Below are 24,450 nucleotides of genomic sequence, written 5' to 3'. Positions count from 1 at the left end.
AATAGAGCAGTCTTTCAAAATTCTGAGTGGAAATGTTGCAACCTCGAATGTAGGGGAAGCTAACAACCAAATAGAAGAATAAAGACATTTTCAATCATGCAAAGCCTCAAAAGTTAATGCACAGTTAACACCCTTTCTCACGGGCAGATGTGCTCCTGCGAAATGAGGGAGGAAATGAAGAAGGAGAGAGGGTGGGATGCAGGAGGCTGGAGGTCAACCCCAGGGGAGGAAAGCTGGCTGCCCGCAGAGAATCCAGACCAAAGAGCAGGAGCAGGCTGCAGCAGGGAGTCCCCAGGACAGGAAGGCATGGAAGAAATGGTGTGGCCCCCTTGGGGGGCTGTGTAGGATGTGAGAAGACTTGGATGTTCAAAGAAATCTGAACTCCAGGAAATAAAAACATTTACATCAGAAAGGAAACAGGCCTCACATAACGAGTTGGCTCAGTAGTGAATATTTATAGAGTGCGGGTCTGGATTGCATCGTGGGTGTGAGAGGAGGGAGGGAGGGAAGAGATCATTCTCACCCATCACAAGACATCAGTGTTTAAGGGTGAACTCTGGCACCTGGGTGCTGGGAGTTTGCCCACCTCTGCCACTTACTAGCTGTGAGCCCTTGGGCGCATGCCTTAGTTTCTCTGGGCCCCAATTCCCTGCTCTCTACCTGGGATAAGGGTGGTTCCTACCTCACAGGGCTGAGCTGACAATCCCGTGGGTTAAACGGTTGTAGAGCTCTTAGGACAGTGTCAGCACAGAGGAAGACTACATAAGCACTTGATGGATGGCCAAGTGCTAATAATATGGACACACTATGTAGAAATATGGTAGAAATTAACTACCAAATTAGGGGAAGATGGAGGTGCCTTTGGGAATCAGGAAAGGGGGAGGATGAGAGACTATGGTTTTTGATCCTAAGCCTCTTACCATGATTTGATTTTTGTTTTTTAACTATCCAGGTCATACTTCAAGTAAAGCAAACTTAACTTAAAATGAACATCCAACTCCGAATTTTAAAATGAAGGGGCACACACAGCTTTGATACGGGCTTTTTCAGTTCTCTCCACCCCACCCCCAACAATTTACTAACATTCCTGTGTTCATGTGTATTTCTCTTTGTATTTCTAAATGTAGCAGGGGACCCAACTTAATTTTAAAAAATAAAATTGTCAATACAGACACTTATTATTCAGTTATTTCTGCAATAAAAATGTAACTAATCAAAAAACAAAGTTTTCATTGCTCTAAAAGAAGTGACTTAACGTTAACAGATTCTATCATCTAGTGGTCCTCAGTATGGGGAAAAATGTACATGAAAAAGGAAGCAATTTGAACCCCACTTTCCCCTCCTCCTGCCCGCTGATACAGATTTTAATAAATACTGAAATGGGAGACTTAACTAAGAAAAAAAGGGGAAAGACAGGCTTGGGGTCAAGAAAATGCATAGGCTTGTGTTTCCAGAGGCTCAGTTCCTCCTCTTCTAAACTAACCGAAGGACAGTAGGAACCAACGAACCTTGGTTCCGTAATTACATCACACTGCTCCCCAAAAATCTCACATGGAGCCTTGTACATTCCATGAGCATGCCCCAGAAGCTAATAAAAAAAAAGGATTCTATGTAAAAAGATTCTCCATGTGATCTTCAATCTGTGTTGCCTAATCCTCTGCCAAATCCTAGTTTTCAGGACGTACCCTGCCTTATTATCTGTATGAATTTAATCTGTCCTCCAAGCTAATATGAATTAAGGTCTTCACAAGAGAACGTCTAGAATATTTTCATGTAGCAATTTGAGACCTCTAAGTTGCTTCTTTTAACCCATATATAACGTGTTTTCTCTTGCCCGCCTTCGTTTTGAGTGGCATCTGGTGGATTATAGCATTCACTTCTAAATTGACAGCCCTCTTTTCTCCTTCCTACCACGAGATGCTCATTGTTGCTATGTAGACTCACAAAACACATTTTGCTCTGAGCCTCTGCCAAACTGTCACTGTATCTGGATAGGGCGGCCTCTTCTCTAAGAAGGGAATAGTCTGAACTTTGTCCTGGTGTGCCAGTGTGGGCCCCTGTGACAGCCAGCTAATTCATCACTGTGGGGACCTTAAGCTGTGCAACTGACCACCCAACTGACTGTCATCTAAGGGGGTGGCAGTTAATCATCTCCTTAAATGATGTGGGTATGAAAACAGCTGATTGTTGCTCAGCGGACGGACCTTATCCATCCTCCCTGCCCCAAGGAGTGACTGTTGCCATTTTTCCCCTCTTCCCAGACCGCAGGGTTTCAAGAGATTCTGTCTGAGGTGGAAATTTTAGCTGTGATTGTGGGATGCCTGTGTCATGACCTCGACCACAGGGGAACCAACAATGCCTTCCAAGCTAAGTAAGTGTTCTAATTGTTGTTATTTTAATGCATTTGCCTTTCTGTTCCGAGCCAAAGGTGACGAGTGCTAAAGAGTAAAGCATTAATTTCTGGCATCCGAGGCCAAGGCCACGCAGGCTTGGGTGTGCATGTCATGGGGCTCATCCATCTTTATAATTCCCTATTCTTCTTTTAATTGCAAATTTGCCCTTCATGTCATGCTTGTTGATTTGGTCTGTCTCTGTTGACCTCAGTCAGATAACAAAGCTCAGATTTTAAAGGGCCTATTTTTTTTCCCTCCCAGAATATTTGCCTTCACGGCATTATAAGCATCTTGGACTTGCTACTCTCAAAATCAGCTTTTGAGACTATTAAAATAAAAGTGGTCTTAGGAAATTTTATGAAGCGAAATATCTTTCTTCACCCAATAGAATCTCTTGCAGGCTCTTTAATGGTGGGTATAGTATAAACTGCAGTGAAATAAAGCGACATGAGGAATACAGTCTCTGCTGCTCTCGTCCCTCCTCCCACAGAAAGATGGGGAACAAAGGTGGCATCAGGACTGGGGATGTGCAACACATAACGTGCACAGACGGAATAATCTGCCCCTAAGCAAGTTGGACGGGTCAAGATAACCATTGCTCACTGGCTAACTCTGTGGCCAAGGCTATAGAATTTATGGGTGCTGGAAATAAGACCAAAACCCCAATCTCCCAACTGATATTAAGGTCCCAGTTTTAATGGTCCTTATACTGTTTGTAAACAAAATGATATGTGGGTTCAGACTCTAGAGCAAAAAGTTTGGGGATGGAGAAGTTAAGGAAGGCTTCAACAAAGAGGCAAGATGAACCATCAGATGACCGATTTCAAAGCCCCCAAATGGGTCTCTCTCCCTCCATAATCTGAATGTCAACGGCCCACTGTGTTTCAACAGCACACCACTCACTTTGTTCCTTGAACATCTACCTAGGGAGGCCTTGGAGTCCTGGCAGCCTGCTTTTATTCCTGATCCAGCAGATGAATTTTTATTTTATACACTTCTCTAGGCAGCCTGGATCCTATTACAGCTCATCCCTTGAACCCTCTCTTCTCAGTATCCTATGATTTCTTGACTCTCTTAACCTCTTATGACATCTACTCCGCAAAAACTCAGCCCCAGCTCAATCAAACGTTTCGATTTCTTGCAACTCCACCTAGACTTTTAAAGGCTTTGGGAGAAAATGTCACAGTTGCGAGAGTCTGAGACATACAAATATATATTGTCCCAACTCAGCTGGCGGCTCTGTGTTCCCCACTGATCTTTCTGCATCCCTGGCCAGCTCTGTCCCCCCTCACTCTTAGCGGTTATATGTACCGAACGGTTCTCCCTTCCTAAACCATCTCCTGTCCGCCACCACCCCCGCACCACTCAGCAGATCACCTTGCCTCCTCCTTCACCGAGAAAATTGAGGCCATCAATTGAGCACTCCCTCAATTTCCTCCCCTGCCATGTAGAAACTTATCTGTCTGGCCCCATCCTTTCATCCTTCCCTCCTATCTCAGCCAAGGGGCCGTGCTGCCTCCTGTCTGAGGCTAATCCCTCCACCTCAGCTTGGGATGCCTTCCTTGCCCCCTCCTGCGGGACCCCACTCCATCAATTTCCCTCTCTCTGCCTTGTGCCTCCTCCTCTTTCCTACTAGTGCTCAGCGTCCTGTTAATGGGAACCATTCTTCCCCATCTTGAGGAAGCCCACCTCAGTCCCCACTTCTCCCTCCAGCTTCTGCTCTCTTTCTCTCCCTTCCTTCCCAGTCAGTCCTCTTGGAGAGTTGTCTGTTCATTGTCTTCACTTCCTCAGCCCCTGCCTTCCACATGGGTTCCAGTTCTGCCTTACCAGGTGAGGCCACCAATGGGCCCCTTTCCCTAAGCCAATGGACACTTCTTGTCCATCTTTCTTGGCCCGTTTTGCCACTCCCTCCTTCTGAGAGTCCCCCTCTCACCTCAGAATCAGTCTTTCCCTATCCCTTTTCCTCTATCTAGGTGAATGGCGGCACCTGAAATCCACAAGACACCCAGAGCTGCTTCTCCTTAGCACCCCTCAAAGTCCACATCTCTGCCTTCTTACTGGAACTGCTGCTTCTTTGCATCCGTTCTGAATTGCTACCACAAGCAGCCCAATTTCCCTCCTCTGGTCTTGCCCCTCCTGGCACTCCAGAATAATCTTTGTAATTCACGAAGCTCACTAGATCACTCTCCTGCCTGAAAGACATTCACTGGCCTCCTGTGACTTTCAGGATAATATTCAAATTGCTTAGTGTAGCCCCCAAAGCTCCTTTTCTATCTGGCTCCTGCCCATTGTCCTGGCCCAGCGCCCACTCCTCCCTCCCCTCCATCTTTGCATCAGCATTCCAGACACAGGGGCTATTGGAGTGCTTTAGTTACAGCTCTCTGTGCCCTGGTATGCTGCTTCCCTTACCTGGAATGCCTGTCTTCTCCTTTCCTCAAAATTCCTCTGGGTTTTATCCCCGGGGTACCATCCCCTGGTTGATTTGCTATGCTCACATAATGCCCTATGCTTTTACAGAAGTATGCATCTCACTACATTTTAATTGCTGATTTACAGGTATGTCTTTCCTTTTTCTTGAGTACCTGTGATGTATAGCAATAACAGGAGCATAAGAAACACACAAAGAATGTTTGATGAGTGAATGAATGATGAATGGATAAATGGATGAGATTTTGTTTTAACGGATTTAACTATTTTAATACAGCTTTTCAATAAGGTTTCCTGATTTCTTAAGCAAGTATAATCTTTTATAGGTTATTATAAAACATAGTTTTTATACACATAGTTTGATGTTGTACTAAAGACAATAGTGTCCCTGGGGCCTACTGAAGCATAAACAGAGTGTACTTTCATTATAGGGTCTGACAATTCCTTATGTTTGGGTTTCTGTGTCTGCATTTCATTATTTTTTTAGGATGCCTCTCTCTGGTAGATCAATGGCATCATTGTCAGTGTATCTTCCTTTAGCATGCTCTCTCTAGCCCTCTACCATTTTGCCACTTAGGCGTAAATAAGAGATAAATGTATTCGAATTATAGTCATAAAACAAGGCTGGGCACCTTGAGGGTTCTTTTTAAGAGCCAAGTGCTCAATATTTATCCTGTGATGCCACTGTGCCTTCCCAGAGAAAGCCTGTGTGTCACATTGAGAGTGGTGGCCCTTCTTGCACTGACCTTTCAGCTCTTTGGACCAAGAATACACACCTTATTAAAACCCAGCCAATCGTATTTTATCTGCCAGGAATTTGGAGTTGGATTACCATGATATTAAGTCAGCTGTTGAGATCCAGGCTGCAGATCCACAGAGACTTGGGAGCTGTAGGCTGCCATTTTGGGAAAGTCATGATGACCATAGCACGTAGCAAACAGAAATAAGAAAGGGAATCTGCAGAGAAGAGAAGAAGAAGTAGATATTTGGGGAGAAACAGAAAGAAGAGATTGTACAACCCTTAGAGAAAGACAAAAAGCAGACTTGATTCCCGCTTTCCACATCTCTCCTCCCTTTCCAGGAGACCCAGCCACACTTGTGATAATTGGGCGCTGTCAGAGTTCCTTTTATCCTTTAATCAACCTTCTCTTCAGTGAAGCTGCTTCTAACTGATTTCTGTTCTTTGCAACTTACAGTCCCTGAGACCGAGAGAACTACCATGTGTTTGTTGTTTCCTACCTCCAGTGCTCACCAATATCCGTGTAGGGTAAATATTTTTGTCTCCATTTTATGGAGAGGGCCTGAGCCTCAGGAAAGTAATTAACTTGCCCAAATTCATATACCCAGAATGGTATTCAGACCCGGGCTATCTGATTCCAAAAGCCATTCTTTAACCACTGCATCATCCTGTCTTTTGTGACTTTGTAATATTTACTTGAGGCCTTTGAGTTTCCAGTTTGTTGACTTGCCATATATGTGAGCTGTGGAAAACTGAAATATGCTTTGACATCCAGCAAATCAAGACATGGAACCATAAAATATCATAGAAGTGAACTAGACCTTGGTAGTCATGTTTCAACACCTTAATTTTACAAAGATGGAAACTAAGGTCCCCAAGTCTCAAGTGATTGGTGTGAGATTAAACAACTTTCAAGATATGAGATAGTATTAGTTAATGATACTAGAAGTCTTTTTTTTTTTTTTTTTGCATCCTCATACCACATGGTCAAATCTACCTGTTCCAAGACAGTCTGACGTGTTTCCTTGAGACAATTAATCTTGTATACAATTTACCAGCTCATGTGTTGTCCCTCAGCCCTACTTCTACCTAAGAGAGTCACTTCTGGACTTAGGATACCAAATGCCCTCACCACCCACCCTCAGTTAAAATTTCTTCAACAGGAATGTGAAAAGAGACCTTCTGACATCATGGGGAAGGAATTAGTTTTTTATTGATTAAAAAAAGACTTTTTCAGTAAGTGTGCCACTGTTTAGAAAAGCCTTATGAAGAAATCTAATCCTTATTTCCTTTGTTTTTCCACAATAATTGAGTACTTTTCTTGTGCAAACCTCCGTGCTAGGCACTGGGGGAGAAATAAAGAAGTATAACAAACAGCCCCTTCCCTTAAAGTATTCACAGTATAATTCCAACCTTTCAAGTGATTTGGAAATGGGATTTAAATGCACCAATTATTATGTGGCAAAGCATACAGTACCTTTTATTCATATATAAGGCCATAAAAGAAACAGGAGACATTTAGCAGGGGACAAATTACTATATAAAATGCAAAATGCCTCTACAATAAAAAGTTGTGACTTTAGTTATAGCACAATATGATTTATTCTCTTAGCCTTTCTGATGAGTGAACCTTTGCATTTTCATATTTTATTCTTAATTTTTAAGTATTGGAGCACGTGCAATGAATGATCAATAGGTAGAGAGGGCCGCCATCCCACCATGCTTGGCAATTGCTCTGTGAACACCTCTCTCCTGTTTTCTCCAGGGACAGCCTTTCCCACTCATCCCCCTCTCCATTACAGCTGCCCCCGATGATTAAATATCAGTACCAAGCAGCTTTGTAGTATATTCTCCTAGGAGACTTCTTCTATTCATTTCTAGCATAATCTCTTATACTCATTTATTGGGAATGAAAACCCATCTTGTCGCTTTCGGCCAGGTCCCAGAAGTGAAATCCTGGGGCACATTAATCTGCCGTGACAGCCTAATCCCATTCCTCACCACCTCCCAGCAATTCTCAATTTCCTAATTACCTTTCATAGTTTTCCTTCTAAAACTTTCCCATAAGCCACGGCCACACACTCCCATTACATCTCTCTTCCAAAGAATATGCATACCTAGCAAACTTATGCACATTTTTGCACATTTATTTTTTGGTTCCTGTGCAAAGTGCTGAATGGCCTATAGAGAAAGAATTTTTACTTTGACTTTTCTTTTTAATAAGTCTCCCTTGGTGTGTCACCTGTCCAAAAATGGAAAACTTTAGTATGTCGTTGGGATGACCTAATCAATAATGAGCATCATGAACAATCATATGTATAAATATTCCTGTGCTTGTGGAATTTGGATATATAATGTGGATATCCGCAAGTTGGAGATATATATAACTCCACAATTTGGATATGTGATATTTTCATACTTAACAGTATGTGCCCCACAGCTCTTCTGTAATGGATATACTTCCTACAGACAATTAAAGTGAGGGCTGGTGCTAAAGTCCATTTTTTCCATATACAATTTATTTGGGTATCTTTCTCATATTTTACATGAAAAACTGGAAGTATACCTTTACACAAAATACATTAAAGACATGGCCTCTTTCAAAAAATGGTTTTATGCTAAAGTAAAATTGGTTAATATTGCATATTACATTCCCCACCTGCAAAATCACCATGTATTTTCACATATCGATACCATTGGGAAATCCGACGATAATAAAACAGTTTAACTTTTTAAACCCAGCATTTTCCAAATGTATTTGACCATGGGACCTTTTTCATTTCTGCCTATATGCCATTTAATATTCCAAAGAACTAGTATTCTGTAGCCTACTTTTTGATAAGGTATATCCTAAGAGATACATTTTAATTTTTGCCATTTTCATCAAGTTTAGTGTCTGTGGGCTTCATTCCTGAGGCCCTAGGAGGTTCATAGCATGTTTGAGTGCAGTGGCGGGTATAGGCAACATCCTCAGTGAGACTTGACCTGAGAGCAAAAGCACCAAGGGGTTTTGCAGTCTTAGAAAAACTAACAAAGACCAAATCTAATAGTGTAAACAAAGGATCCATATGGAAATGGAAACATTCTTGCTTCTATGATTTTACTCTAGAAAACTGAAAGTAGGTTTAGTACCATACTTTGTTCATTAAACGCCTAAAAATGACACCTTGCTTGCAGAAAGGGGAGCATTTTTAGTGCAAGTCTAATAAGAGAATGTCTCCTACACAATTATAGGGGACTGTGAGCTTCCTGAGGGTAGAAGCTCTTATTTATCTTTGTATTCCACATGCCCATAGCCTGGCTTTGTAAGAATCATCATTACTTGTTGGGTGAGCGAATGAATGAATCACAATGTCTTCCTGCACTTTTGTAGCTTTAGTATGGTTCAGCTGCAAAATCTACATATATTTGTGATTAACTCAGTACTGTGTGAGGGTAGTATTTGTTATAAAGTGCCCCCTGGTTAAGGGAGGAAACTTCCTACTCATCCTGAAAAAAGACAGTATAAAGTAACTTGTGATCATCCAGCTGATTTAACTTTTGTGAGGTCTGCTAAACCAACATGATAAAGGATGAAATAATATTTTGCACTGTGACCTTATCTTATATCAGTGACTCTGTTATCAGGTTTCACACCACTAAGTGAGGGGCATCTGGGCATGGCTATTTAATAGAAACAAATCACAGGAATCTGAGCCTGTGGTTAGCAGTTGGTATACAAGTAGAATTCTGCATTAAATTTTGAAATCTTTTTTCATTGATGACAACCAGCTTGACAAAAATGGAGACTCAGTAGCAGAAATGAGATAGTTATCTTTCTCATGATGTAGTGAGAAGAAATTTACAAACTTGGATTCCAGTCCAGAACTGGTACCTATTAGCTGTGTGACCTTGGAAAAGTTGGGTAACTTTTCTGAGCCTTGGTTTCCTCATCTATAAAATGAGAAAAATAACTCCTATTTCATGGTTGTTGTTAGGACTAAAATGAAATGATGTATTAAATTGTTAATATATTGCCTAGTGAATGATAGGTAAGTTCTCATGATAGTTATTATTATTAATGACATTATCACAAAATGTGCTAACACATTTATTACTGAACCTTCTAATTCAAACTCTCATGTCTAGCCATACCACTGTAAACTTATTAGCCAAGCAGCTAATATTTTTTAAGCAACTATTCCATGCCAGGCAATTGGATATGATTCGCACATAAAACATCCTAGAATTTCAAAAACCAAAATAAAGGCATACAGTGTACACCTTGAAAAATGTATTTTAATAAAAATGAACTCTGATAGAAAACAGTAACTATAATTAAATATTAATTAATCACTGATTACTAAGATTGGCCTAACAAATTTTCACTTATTAAATGGTGTAGATTAAGGTAAGACTTAAAGAAATAACACATACCCGATGAAAATCTAGCTCCCTCCTTACCAACTCTATTCATAATAATCCCTATGGAACCCTGTGTTTTCCCCAACATGTGGTCAGCTCTGAGGCTGTCCAAGGAACGCAGGTCCCTGGACTCCTGATCTGGCTGTGATCTTGGGCTGATTCACAGTGGAGGTGGAGGGCAGCTTATGATCAAAATCCTTCACATTGCACATAAATGCAGTTCTTGCTATTCTTATGAGCAAGACAGACTGTGTGCTGTCAATCCCCAGCGTTTCCAAATAAAAGCCAAATTGCTTTTAATGTCCCACCTTCCTGGAATGAGTAGGAAAGAATACAAGGACCTGGATGGGTCATTAGTCAGAGTCCCAGGACTATAGGGACTATAGGATTCTCTGGATCTCTCTGGACTCTTGAGATGTTCTAATTCCTAATCCACAAGAGCTGGAAATGAACACACTTGGACATTTCCAATGAACACGTGGCTGAACTAATATTGTTGAGAATTAACAATAAGCAAAATTTATGGGTAACTCAAAATAATTTTTTCAAGTATCAACATTTTCCATTCTTAAATGGAAATATATATGGATTTTAATTGATTTAGTAGACTGCAGTCTACTACATGTCATGCATTATGATAGGCACTTTCAAATATTTTATTTTATTTTCATAAATAACAGGAGGTAGATAGCATTATCATAATTTTAGAGACAAAGAAGCTGAGTCTTAAAGCACCCAAGAAATTATCCAAAGCTATTGCCAAGAGCTGGGGTCTGGTTCCAAATCCAGGGAACTTTCCAGAGTTCTAACCTGAGATATAATGGGACTCTGGGCTGGGAAACCATAGTAAAAATTTGTCAGCCATGCATGTAAAGTGGTTAAATGGGCTGTGCCTAATATTCCCAAGAGCTTTTCCCATGAGAGTCAAATACATTTAGTATAAGACAATTAGTTGTTCTGGACACTCAGAAGATACATAAGGTTTATTCACAAAGTGTACCCTGATCCCCTGAGCTAGAATTTATATCTTTGGTCCTCAGATCATCCGCAGCCCTTTGATTGGACCCGGAACACTGTCTATGGCATTTGTGTTATGTGCATTATTTTCCCTTATGACCACACCTCATCTTCCTTAGCAATGTGGACTGCGTCTTATTTACTGTTGTATCATCCATAGACTCTAGTCCAACACACAGAAGGTTTTTGAAATAATTTACTTCACCGATGAGTGAACTACAGTTTCCTGAGAATGTATATGCTAATGTTCCTTTGCCAAAGCAGGAGAAGCAATTTGATCCAAAGAGCTGGGGTGGGAGGATCACTGACAAGTGGAAGGTCCTGGTCACTCACCCTTCTGTCCTCTTTCAGGAGCGGCTCTGCTCTGGCCCAGCTCTACGGAACTTCTGCTACCTTGGAGCATCACCATTTTAACCACGCTGTGATGATCCTGCAAAGTGAGGTACAGACCTAATGTTATGTTCATGCTCTTGACAGAAAAACCAATAAAACAATGTTTGCTACCTCTCTCTTTGTGGTGCCACAGGTAAATACAGAGAAGAGGACAAGTGTTGTTAGGCCAAACTATTTTCTTGGTGGCTTTGTAAAATTCTTTCAGATGCCTGACCAAGAACCTTATTCAAATTCTTCCCGAGCTGATTCATTTGGGTTTCATTATTGGTAAGGAGACTTCGCAGAGGGGACCACTTACAGTTTGTCACCAGAGCACAGGCTTACCTTGCCGGAGGAGTATAGAGAGACTTGATGGAAATAGCGAGTGGCCCAACATTCTCACTTTGTGAAATTCAAAGCCATTTTAAAAGATGGTAGAAGTAGAAACAGGGTGAGAAAATTACACTTTATTAGCACAATCGAGAAAGCTATAAAAGATAAAAGAGCTCCAAATCGCTGGTGGGAGCAATCAGAAAGTGAGAATTGCAGCTAAACTTGGGACCCAGGGCTAAAGCCATATGCCTTATTTTGTTTCATGTGGCAATGTAGGAGCTGGAAATAGTTGGACTTTTGTACTTTTAGCTCTCCATGGAGAAAAAGACAAAAACACTAACGGACTCTGGCTGAGGCATCTGAGTTTTAAATTGCCAGGAAAGGATCTGTTTAATTTTCTGCAGGCGTACAGAATTTTTTTTTTAGGCCAAGAAGGGATCATTTGTTCCCCATTATTTGTCAGTTCTCTAGCTGTGCCATTAATTATTATTATTATCATCATTAAGGCCCTGCTTCGCTGGAATAGCATCATTAAATATGGAGGGTGTTTTTTTTTTTTTCCTCCAGCCTATCTGGAGAAAGCATGTCTTTTGCAATATCATGAAAGCCTTCTTCAACCCCATAAAGGAGAGTCAGCACTCCGGAACCTGATGCGTCTGGGGAAGAGCAAACCCGCTGGGGGAGATGTATTTTCAGTTGGGAATGAAACATCAAGGGTTAGGCTCTCAGTAACTCTGACAGAATCCAGCAGCCCAGCCTCCAAGGCTCTGGAATTTTCCTATGCAAGCTATGTTTTTAGCTGAACGCTGTGAAGGAGGAGGGGTCAGGAGGAGGTTGGGTACAGATGGTCTTTTCTGTATGGGCAATATGATGGGTTGACATTGGACCCCAGAAACTCCCACCTTTGTGATAACAGGAATTATAATAAACAGGGCGTTAGTGTTTTCTCAGAAGGTCATTTGTTTGTCTCTTGGGAAAAACAAACCCTGCTAACTCAGAATTTGTCTTCACACAAGCAAAATGCATTGGCTGGCCTCCACTGCACGGTTGTCTCTGGAAAACGCAGAACAATAATAACAGAACTACGCCCTGAGCAACTGGACTGTGGGTCGTGGCCTAGAGCTTTCCCCGCATCCCCTCCTGTCCTGCCCTTCAGAAAGGCAAAAATGCACATGGCATTACACCCCCGCTTTTCAAATGAGGCAGAGGCCAGAGCATAGTTGCTCCAGACCTTTCTCCCTCCACGGTCGGTTTTCTTTCCATCAATACCAGTCCTCCCTAAACAAGGAGTAGAAGCAATATTTCAGGGAAAAAATCTGTCTCGGGGACCAAAGGCGTGAGGCATTATAGAAGGCCAATTTGCATATAAACAATACATTGGTTGCAAATTAGCTGGGTTTTTAAAATTATTTTTATTAAAGCTTATCAGGCTAGCTTTATCACCTCTATCAGCTATAAATTGTGTCCGTTGTGTTACGTAAGTCCTTTAAAATTGGTAAAATGCGCTCTCTCACATAATGATCAAGGTCCTCAAATTCAGACCAACTCCCTCCTGAATTCCACATAGTTTTGACTGTCACTTACTCCAAAAGGCTGTATTTCTTTCACTGGGAGATTCTAGATATGTGTCTACATCCGGGTGACAGCTTCTCCAGAGATCTACCCACTTTCTCCCAGGCCCCAGCACACCGGCCTGTGACTGATCCATGGGGCAAGGCTCAGGCAAAGAAACCTGGGCAGAATTATGGTGTGGCCTACCTTTAGTTATTTGTCTTCTTCCTAATGGCTGAATTAAGGGTCTGGGAGAGTTCATTTGAAAATTATTATTAATATTGGACGTTGTCCCAGGTGGAACCAATATACTCTAGTCTTTAAGGAACGGAGGGTTCACCCAATGAGATAAATTAACTAAGGGAAGGAGATTATCATCTGGTGCTTGGTAAGAACTAATTTACTAATTGATATTCTGGTTCCCTGAAAGAATTAATTTACCTCTAGGCAGAGAAGAGTTTATTCTCTGGCCGCGATTCTGCGCCTTCTTTGGGCACCGTCTTCTGGCTCTAAACGCTGGCTTGAGACCCCTCCAGTTCCCCGGCCACATGTTTATGAGTTCATAATTCATGCTAAGAAAACTCAATAGATGAAAAGTCCCTGACTCTCAAAGCAAATTAAGTGAATTGTCGGTCACTTTACACAAGGATTTTTTTTTTCACTATACTAAAAACATTGCAGAACTGTATATTGTAGCTGAAACAAATTTTGATGAAAAGAAGGGTATTTTCCAAAGGCATGGAGTTATACAGATGCAAGTTTTCCTAAGGAAATATCTTAACATCCCAAGAACCATGCCAAGAACAGTATCTCCTACATCCTAGCCACTCAGTAATTACGTACTGGACTTCATCTACACATACCTCATTAGGATGTATCTTCACAATTTAACACAGGATTTCTCAAGCTCGGCTGAGTTGACACACGAGGCCAGATAAATCTTTGTTGTGGGGGCTCTCCTGTGCATTGTAAGAGATTTAGCAGCATCCCAGGCCTCTATCCATCAATGGCATGCCCATCCAGTGTGACCATCAAAAATGTCTCTAAACATGCTAGAAGTCTCCATTGCCAAAATCATCCTCAGTTGAGAACCACTGGTCTATGGGTTTTTTTCTCCTCTTTAAAGCCATTTGTTGCCATAGCAGGTGCTTCCAAAATGCCAACTTAAGTCTTTATTAGTAAAACTAGTATTCATTTTCGGGTTAGAAAGATTCTCAAATGTCTTGTCAACTTCTGCACTCCGCAATTCCACAGGAAGTGGCAGTCAAACGGAGTTGTTGGCACAGGCTTATCCACAGTGAGACAAATTGAAATGTTTTCAGAGTTTTCTATTTAAGACTAACAAAGTCTGGTAAAGATTAATGAAGTACCCCCCTGGTAGTCCTCCCTCAAAATGATTCATTTTCTGGCTTTGCTATGTTTGTCAGAAAATCTGTTTGTATTTGCACAAAATTTCATTAATTTTTAAAATGATTTTATCATGTGCCCATACTTTTTTTTTTAAATATAGGAGATACATATAATCAACAACCTCAGATTTAATGTTGTCTTTTGTGACTTTTTTACTTTCTCATTACAGGGTCACAACATCTTTGCTAATTTGTCCTCCAAGGAATACAGTGACCTTATGCAGCTTTTGAAGCAGTCAATATTAGCAACAGACCTCACGCTGTACTTTGAGTAGGTATTGGCATTTGATCTATTTGACAAATGGATATCTAAAATTTCATCCTGTAATTAATTTTCAGGTCCATATTTGGGGGTTGCCTGTTATTGTAGCACTAGTGTCAATGTGTAAATGTGCTAAACTTTCTGTTGTTGTTTTTCCCTTATCTAAATGAATTTCATTAAGGTGGTGTCTGTAAGACAAGAAAATTGAGGCTAGCATTATGAGATTTATAGCTTTCTTTTATTTTATGAACTTTGAGATTTTTGACTCTGAAGCTAAATGATGGCCGTTTTTATTTCAGAGACTGGTTGAAATTGCTATATTGGACTGTTATTTCTAGTCAGATCCATAAAGGCATTGATGATGCTAATGAAAGATTTGTTGCTGAAAGGTTGACTTGAAATCCAAGCCCTCATTTCTTGCCTCTCCTCTAGATGTCTTTCTCAGAACTGCTATCCCCTTTACCCCAAAGTTCAAGCCTCTATCTGGGCTGGAAATTCCATCCCTCTTACATCCTCTGAGACCTGCTCCATCGGGTACCACTTATCTTGGCAGCGTGGAAGTCTCTTCCTTCACCAATATGCATAGTTTCCTCTTTAAAGACCAACTTTCCTCCCTTAAAAAAACTCTTTCACTTGATCCCATGGAGATCTTTCATTGCTTTTCAATTTACCTTTCTCTCACTGCCTACCTTTTCAAATGAATGGGACATGTTAGGACATTTATTTTCCTAACACCTAGTTACACTTTGAAGACCGATGTGCACCTTCACATTCAGCCAAAATTATTCTGTTAGAGGTCGCCAGAGACTTTCTTGTCCTCAAATTCAATGTCCTTTACTCATTTCTGATATTATCTAGCTTCGTTGAGACCTCTGAAGATTTACAGGCTTCTCACTGTCAATTTCTGCCCTCTTCTCTTCCCCAACATCTGACTGCTTTTCTCTCTCATTTTCTGGGTTTTCTGAGGGTTCCTTTCTTCTTGTTTCCATAAATGATTTCTCGAACCCATGTTCCTCTCTCTCTACTCATATTTGTTCCCTTCATCTCATCTCCATATAACCCTATATAGGTATGAAGAAGGCTCTGGAATTCTTCAGTCTAACCCTCTCTCACATCCTATCCAATTTCGACCTCAAAAACCTTCAGAGGCTTCATTGCTTTCAAAGCAACCTCGAAACTTGGTTCAGCTTCCAAGGCCCTCCATAATCTGCCTGCAGACTTTTTTCCTTCTTATCTCCACTTCTCTCCTGCATGATTTGTCTGCTCCAACCAGACTGGTCTACATATTATCCCTTGAAAATATCTCATGAGGTGCCCCTGTGCCCTAATCACATTGTTTCTGCATGAAATCCTGTCCCTGCACTTCCCCATCCAGCAGAACTTTCCTTTACAGCCCATCTGCTCCATCACCTTTTCTAGGAAGCCTGTTTCACTCACTTTGAAATATCACAATGCACTCTGGCATTGTGTCAGTTAGAATTAGATTCAATTGTAAGGAACAGAAACCCTAAAATAATAGTGACTTCTCTGTCATGTAAAAGAAATCTGGAGAACCACCATCTAAAGTTGGTAGAGCAGTCACATTAAGTCATCAGGGACCCAGTGCTCCTTTTATCTTTCTGAGCTGCCGTTTTTGACACATGGTTTCCACCCTAGTCCAAGGTAGCTGCTCAAGCTCCAACCATAATGTCCACATTTCAGCTAGCAGAAAGAAAGAAGGGACAAAGAAAAAGGGGGCTAAAAGGTGATGCAAGCCATCTCTTAGGTAAGTTTTCTGGAAGCTCCAGAGAACCCTTCCACTTACATTTCATTGATCAGAATTTAGCCATTTGGCTATACATGGGTTGAAGGAAGTTTGGGAAAGAAAGTCTATTCTGGGTAGCCATGTGCCCTGCTGAAAAAAAGTAAGGGTTTTATTATTAATAAAGGAAGGAAGGATATTAGAGTAGGCAACTAATAATCTATGCTGTAGGTATTGTTGGATTCTGCTGAATGACTTAGTCCATGGTATTGTGGAAAGAGTAGAGGCTTTGGAGGTATGTTGGTTTGGATTAAAATTGCATTCTGGCAATTAAACCAGGTAGGTTGAGTCCAAGTGTCTATGTCCTCTTCTTCCTGAAACTCCACTGAAATGATACCAAATACATTTAAAAGAACAATAAAGGCATAAATCTTCAAGGAGAGAAAGATTGAGGGCACATAACTGATAGGAGATGCCAATACATTAGTGGAAAAGAGAAGGCTGACCAACAAAAGGTAACTGATCCAGCAGAGTAGAAGTGATAGGTAGGACCTACAGAGGCGAACAGCTCTGAGAAGCAAGACAATCTGCCCTGTAAGCACTTGTTTGGAGCCCAGAGACAAAACATGCCACAGAAAGGGGATGTGACACTCCAAGCTTAAGTAAGACAAAGAGATTGATAGCAAGTCAGTTTATAGAACACTCAGAGACCCACAAAGTCCTTCCCCAAAGTAACCAGTAAGCTTCCTTTCCTCTACCCTTGGAGACAGCCACAGGCTTATTCCCTGAGAAATTAAAGCGCAGACTCTGGACTGAGGAAAATATGAGATGGGAATGAGATACAGAGCTCAGAAGAGGGAATGAAATGAAATGGAACAAATCTCTGGATTGAGAACCCATAGCCCAGTCACCCGGAAGCTAGGAGTTCAAAAACCACATACCCAGGGTTGTCAGATTTAGCAAATAGAAATAGAAGAACCCCCACGAAATTTGAATTCATATCAGCAATGAATAATTTTTAGTATAGATATGTCCCATGTAATGTGTGTGTGGGATGCATATAAGCAACTCCTGCCCAGCCTTTTAATGCCTTACTATACAAATGGATACTGGGAATCACAGAAAATTTTGTGAAAGCCTCCCATATGAAAGAAAATGGGAAAAAACGATATTCAGAGCAAACAGGAAGAAGAAGAAAGCAAAACCCAAAAACTGTTGTTAATATCCTTAGACAGCTAAGATATTACATCCATGAAACAAGAACAGGATGCTTTAAAAAATAATAGGAGCCACCATAGAAGAAGAAAAAGAAAAAAAAAGAAAGAAAAAAGAAAAGAAAAGAAAAGAAAAAGAAAAAGCTCTTGAAATTAAGAATATTATGGCCACACTAAAAAATGAAATGAAAGCACTGGGAAATATACTCAAAGGACAAAAGGAAGCAATATGGAAAACACTGTTGTGTTTCATTATGTGCTTTTCAGGACTGTTTAATTTGTTAACTACATGCATGTATTACCTTGATAAGTACAAATTTAATTAATTTTTGATATGTATCTTAAAAAGCAAAAATTCCGGTTCTGCCACTACCTGGCTGTGTGTCACCAGACAAATTACTCACCTCTTGAGCCTCTTTTCTTCATGTGTAACATGGAGATTACAATACCTATGTTACCTGTCTTATAAATGTCTTACATCTCATAAGTGCCTTGTATTTCTGATAAATGGCGATATCATTGCTTTATAGCTCATTTATTTTGCATGCTTTGTGGCCCTCTTGATTGACTTAACTATCCTGATCTTCCATCTTTTTCTGAAGTGATGCTCCTTGATTTGGGATTTATGAAGGCCTGTATCCCTTCAATGTTTTTATTTCCTGTCTCTGACACTTGCAGGATTTTGTGTTATTTTTTCTCAAAGTCGAAGCATTTTCCCAAGCCAGGTTTCCAAGTAACTTCTAAAGAGGAAAAAAATCTCACCAGTTGGAGTCCATTTATCAAGGCCTGTTAGGGATGTGTCGAATCACTGAGTGACCGCTGGGACGCAGCCAAGGAAGTTGGTTTCAACTCGTTTTCTCATTACTCTGTTCTTATCTTAATGCTGCAGCCCCTGCTGTTTGCTGACTCCCAAAGAAGCCAGCTTGTTCTCTTTTTGTCAGCATTATTGTCTTCTGAGGTTCCAAATAGCTGCTCATTCCCTAATCTAGACCTTCAGGAGGCTGATTCACTTGCTTGTCTAAAGTTGCATTAAAGTGTTGCCATATTTTTAGCCAAAACAATCCCTAGGGTTAATGAGGGGGAACAGCAGCCACTACCAACTGTCACCTCAATGCTTTTATTTCACAAATATACAATTGTGGAACTGGAAAGGATGCTAGTCATGATGTAATCCAATTCATCTCCTTTATTTTGTAGATCAGGGTCTGAGCTCAGAAAGGTTAAATAGTGTAGCTTGGGTCACATAACCAATTAGTGGCTAAACTGAAACCCATGCCTTCTCTTTCAGGGGTTTTTCCACAATCACTGTGTTCCTTCTCTAATGGAAGAATCAAGAAATAGTTGTCATTTGGGTTGGAGATACATTATATGGAATATTGACCTTCCCAGATGTGTATTAATCAGTTCAATTTGAAACCAGCATGGGGTCCCCTGTGCCCTCTCCCAAAGTGGAGCTGGAAACCAGGGCTTGTGTGCAGTCAGCATAGTTTTGGAAGTGACATCAGGAATAGGAGTGGGGGACTGGGCTGGTGAAATGGGAGGCAGGAAAGCAATTGTGAGGACACATTGCTTTGTTTGTCATCACTGTGGTCAGCTGGGCTTGATCCTGCAGAGACTGTCTGAAAAGTTTCAGACGCTGCACCTCAAAATTATCCACTTGCCTCCATCCTCCATCAGCCAAGGTTATTCCACGAGTGTTAATTCCCAGGACTTGGACTTCCAGGATGTATGCACCTGAAGGCGGGAGGTTACTCCAGCAATTACCAACCCCACATGGGGAGTCAGAGCAGTCCCCCACCACCACCACCAGCAGAAAGTAAGCAAGGCACCAGGCAGCCTGGGCAGGAGCTTGGTGCAGCAATGGCTGGAGAAAGGTGGACCAAGAGGGTGTGGGTGGTCTGGCACTTCTCTCTTAGGGTCGGAGGATCACTGGTTCTCCTGCCCCAGCTACTCAAATCAAAAGTCAAGAAGTGCCTGGGTGGCTCAGTCAGTTCAGGGTCCAACTCATGATCTCAACTCAAGTCTTGATCTCAGGGTCATCACTTCAAGCCCCACATCGGGCTCTATGCTGGGTGGAGCCTACTTTAAAAAAAAAGAATTCATGATACCATTGAGGTCAACCAAAAAGGAAGCTCACTGCCTTCCTCCCCCAGGAAAGGGGAAAAAGCACTGTAGAAAGGGCCAGTGCAGGCAGGGAGACACTCTTTTGGACTTTTGGAGAGGAGTTTATGAGGATCTTCCCCCAGGCAAGATCTCCTGCCATGGGCCAAAAGAGGAAAATAAGCTTCCTAGAAATGTGGAACCCCTTTAAAAACAACCACAGAAACTGGTAAATTTAATTTCTAATGGCTTTGGGAATCCTTGGGATTCTATACTACAACTGATAGATAAAGCACAGATTTAAAAAATAAATAAATAAATAAAACAAACAAACAAAACCAAAACCTTAGTGTGAATTTCTAGGCTTCACAACCCAAGTCTGGGGGTTAATTCTTTAGTCTGATTTTCCAACTCACTGAAAACATTTTCCAGGTTCTGCTGAGTGATTTTCTGAAATTGATTTCCATGCCTATTTCTGAGTCCCTGCAGTGAATAAGGCTTTGATAATTAAATAGTAATTTCAGCGCCTCAAGCAGGACTTAGATGTACCCTATCGGTAACCAGCCATGCGACTTTGAGGGAGTCACTCACTTAATCTCTCTTCGCCTTGGTTTCTTGTCAGCAGCATGGAGGCAGGCATATCAGCCATATCAACCCCCTAAGGTCCTTGTGGTGGTCAAAGTAGATTACCTATTTGAAAGATAATCTGGCATTTAAATAATTAAGATTTCAATAATCTAAATAATGTAAATTTAAATCATTTAAGTTTGATAACTTTGATGATTTAAAGTACCTTATAAAGAAAGCCAGAAAACTTAATAGAAATTACACCATAAAAGATGAGGCTTGGGGGATCCCTGGGTGGCGCAGCGGTTTGGCGCCTGCCTTTGGCCCAGGGCGCGATCCTGGAGACCCGGGATCGAATCCCACGTCAGGCTCCCGGCGCATGGAGCCTGCTTCTCCCTCTGTCTGTGTCTCTGCCTCTCTCTCTCTCTCTCTGTGACTATCATAAATAAATAAAAAAACTTAAAAAAAAAATAAATAAAATAAAAAAAATAAAAAAGATGAGGCTTGTTGGGGGGAGGGGGTAGGCAGAGGAAGAGGTCCAAAATTATAAGCATTAAAATTTCAAAGCAAAGTCACAAATCCCTGTCCTTTTGTTTGCATGTAAGTCAACAGAGATGATTATTAGTAAAAGCAACAACTAGTATTTCCTGGGTGCTTACTTAGGAGCTTTATATTCACATTATCCCTCCTTAATAAATAGAGCACTCCTGTTAGAACGGGCGCTGTTATTGACCTCATAATACACAGGAAGAAACTGATGTTTGGAGAGAGAGTCAGTAAATTGCTCAAAGTGTTAAATGGTAAAGCTGAGATTTGAACCAAGAAGTTGGACTCTCTTTAATCCCTGTGGCATTCTCTCTGCTGTTCCAGAGCTATGGAACTGAGGCCAATCCTGGGAACACTCAGGCATCAGGGGCAGCAGTCACTTGAGTATGCCCACAGGGAGGCCGATCCCAAGCATACTAGGTAACCAACAGATAGCAATTCCACTGCAGGCCCACCATCAGGAGGGAGGAGGGGTGGAGGCTCCAGGTTAGAGCTGCTCAGGAGCCTGTCTGGTGGGGCTGAGACTCCAATCTAGAGGCTCTTTTTTGCACTTGAGCTAAGCTAGGGCATCAGAAGTTGGCAATTCTTTAGCTGTAAGACAGTCAACAGTTTAGTATCCCTCCCCAAAGGCTGATCACATGACACTATCTCTCATCCAGCAGGTGCCTGCACTGTGTTCCGTCCATACTGTTCTAGCATTATAGTAGCTCCCTGTATCACCACTAGGATGGCAGCCCTATGAATGCCGACCTCTCACTCTGGGAGGCCCAAAACCTGATACGCTGCCTGACATATTGAGTTCTCAAAATATTAACTTTTTGGAATCAAATTCTCATATCAACTTCCAAGGTAGATTTTATTATCCCCATCTTATAAGTAGATCAGGATACATGGGCTTCGAGAGGGTGAGTAATTTGCCCAAAGTCATCAAGTTGTCTGTGCTCCCATCTCCCATGCCACATTGCCACAGATCATTATATAAACTGAGGATTATCCAATACTTTGCACTTTATAAATCCATTTGGATGCTCCATGCTTTTCCAGCTGGCTCTCTAAATGAATCAGAGGATCTTCAAACTGAAAATTTTCCATTTCCCTTTGTGCTCTACAAACATTCATCAGCAATTATGGAAAATGCCCGGTCTAATGGTATCTTTGTCTTTGTCTTTCCAAGTGGAGGCAATAACTAACATTTTTTCAAAAGCATCTGATAATGACAGCGAAATGTACTACATTATCTTAGATTGGTAAAGGAGTTATAGTTTGACCATCCTTTTAAAATTAGATTAATATCTAGAACAATTTATTTTTTTAAATACAATAGGAACTCAACTCAACAAATATTCACTCATTCATCATTAAACAAATGTTTATTAAAAGCCCACTGTATTTAGTGTTCAGCTTCCACTGTTGCCTGCACTCAACTTAACCACCATATTGGAAAGAAAAAAGATAAATTAATGCAGAGTTGGGTATAATGACTTGGAAGGCTTAACCCGTTCTTATATCTTAACAGAGCCTAATGAATTAACCCACTGAAATTATTCTACTGTTAGAACAGGCCCCACCTTAGGTTGACAGAAGAAATATTTTGGCACTTCTTGGTGTATCTCAAGGCACTTTTATATATATTCATTCCCATACCCCCAACCACATGATATTGCAACTAAATACAACATGAGAATCTCATCCACTACACTTGTTTTTTTTTAAAGATAGATTTATTTATTTATTTATTTATTTATTTATTTATTTATTTATTTATTTATGATAGACACAGAGAGAAAGAGAGAGAGAGAGAGAGGCAGAGACAGGCAGAGGGAGAAGCAGGCTCCATGCCAGGAGCCCGACATGGGATTCGATCCCAGGACTCAAGGATTGTGCCCTGGGCCAAAGGCAGGCGCCAAACTGCTGAGCCACCCAGGGATCCCCCACTAGCACTTGGCACTTACTGAAGTGCCTTTAGACACTTCTCCAGGCACTGTGCTAGTTTCTGGGGGTGCACAGGCAGGTAAAGCACAACTCTTAGCTCAGGGGCTCTGTGCCCATGGGGAAGAGAGACAACTAGTAAAACCACAGTGCAATGAGTGCTATGGACAAAGTAAATGCAGGAGCAACTAGGTCATGTGCCATCTAGCAATGTCTTATACCATCTCTGGGACTGCTGATTATGCTTGGACTGAACTGACTCTTAAGACCTGTGTTGTCCAGTCCTTGGCCATTCTCAACATTCAGTCACTCAAGCCTTTCCATTTCCTGGATCCCTCCAATTTTATTCATGTCAACAGAAGCCTGGCATCTGACAAATAACTTCATTCAGGTTCTTAGCTGACCTTTGTGTTATCAGTGCTAGTCTAAAGCTGGGAGACCATTCAGTTTCAAAATTAAACATATGATTTTTTTAACTTAAGTCATAATTACTAGAGTTAACATCTGCATATTAATTTTCTATTCTTCTCTGGTGCTCTAACACCCAAATTCCAGAAACCTCTCCAGAGTCTAAATTTAGCAATCAACTGCAGACAAATGATTTGTCTGTTGAACTAGCTGTAAGGATACCAAAAGAACAAATCTCTTTCCCCCGCACCCCCTGACCCGGCCCCACTGCATACACTCCTGCCACCCCTGCCTGAGAACTTTGGGGTTGTCATTGCAGAAAAGCATAATGATGATTTGTCAATTTGGCAGTAAAACCTTCCTAACATTCATGGACTTTTAGTAGATTTGGAACAGTGAGATGAACAGATAAAGAATATGTGTGCATATATATACACGTATAGATACACAAATTTACTCCCCCAATTTTTTTGATTAAAACGTACACAGAAATGGTGATTTCTTGCTTTATAGATAAAGGGTATCTTCAGCAAGATAGATTACAAGCCAGAAAGAGTTTTAGTGTAGTGATGGGTGACTGGTAACCAATCTTCAGAATTATTTTTGAGGGTAATTTTAGCAGTTCTGTTCAAATGATGCTTCTTTTAAAGACTGCTATTTTTCTCAATGGAGCGTATGTCAGGAGAGCGGGATGAAAGCCTCATAAAAACATGCGTGATTATAAATGAGATTTTCCAGTAAGTTGCCTTTCAGTCACCGAGGTATTTGCCATTGTCCTTGAAAACCTGGGTTTGCAGTGCTTCGCTTGAGAAGTTAATGATACAGTTCCTCAGGACACAAGAGCCTGGATCCAGGGAGTATTATATAACTTTGTAGCTTTTAGGATGTTCCTTTTAGGGGTCCTGTGTTTTTAAGAGTGTTCCTATGTCTACGAGCTTCACGTATGCTCCTACTGTTGGGTCTGTATGATCTGTACACCCATACACATAGAGATGCCAAAAGGAGCAGCTATGTGGGCAAATTCATTTCTCAAAAGTC

At 41.2% G+C, this 24,450-nt stretch overlaps 1 protein-coding gene across 1 annotated transcript in view; it reads left to right on the top strand.

Moving 5' to 3' along the window:
• PDE11A (phosphodiesterase 11A) overlaps positions 1–24,450 on the top strand; it is a 381,245-nt gene that overhangs the window by 303,294 nt on the left and 53,501 nt on the right. The window contains exons 13-15 of the mRNA XM_041722472.1: positions 2,262–2,371; positions 11,332–11,422; positions 14,816–14,916. Of these exons, the coding sequence (XP_041578406.1) occupies positions 2,262–2,371; positions 11,332–11,422; positions 14,816–14,916 (302 nt within the window). The remainder of the gene's footprint in view (positions 1–2,261; positions 2,372–11,331; positions 11,423–14,815; positions 14,917–24,450) is intronic.

This window comes from Vulpes lagopus, chromosome 11 (genome assembly GCF_018345385.1).
Source record: "Vulpes lagopus strain Blue_001 chromosome 11, ASM1834538v1, whole genome shotgun sequence".
NCBI lineage: Eukaryota > Metazoa > Chordata > Mammalia > Carnivora > Canidae > Vulpes > Vulpes lagopus.
The sequence above is the reverse complement of the archived record's forward strand: the minus strand, read 5'-3'. Positions and strand labels throughout refer to the sequence as shown.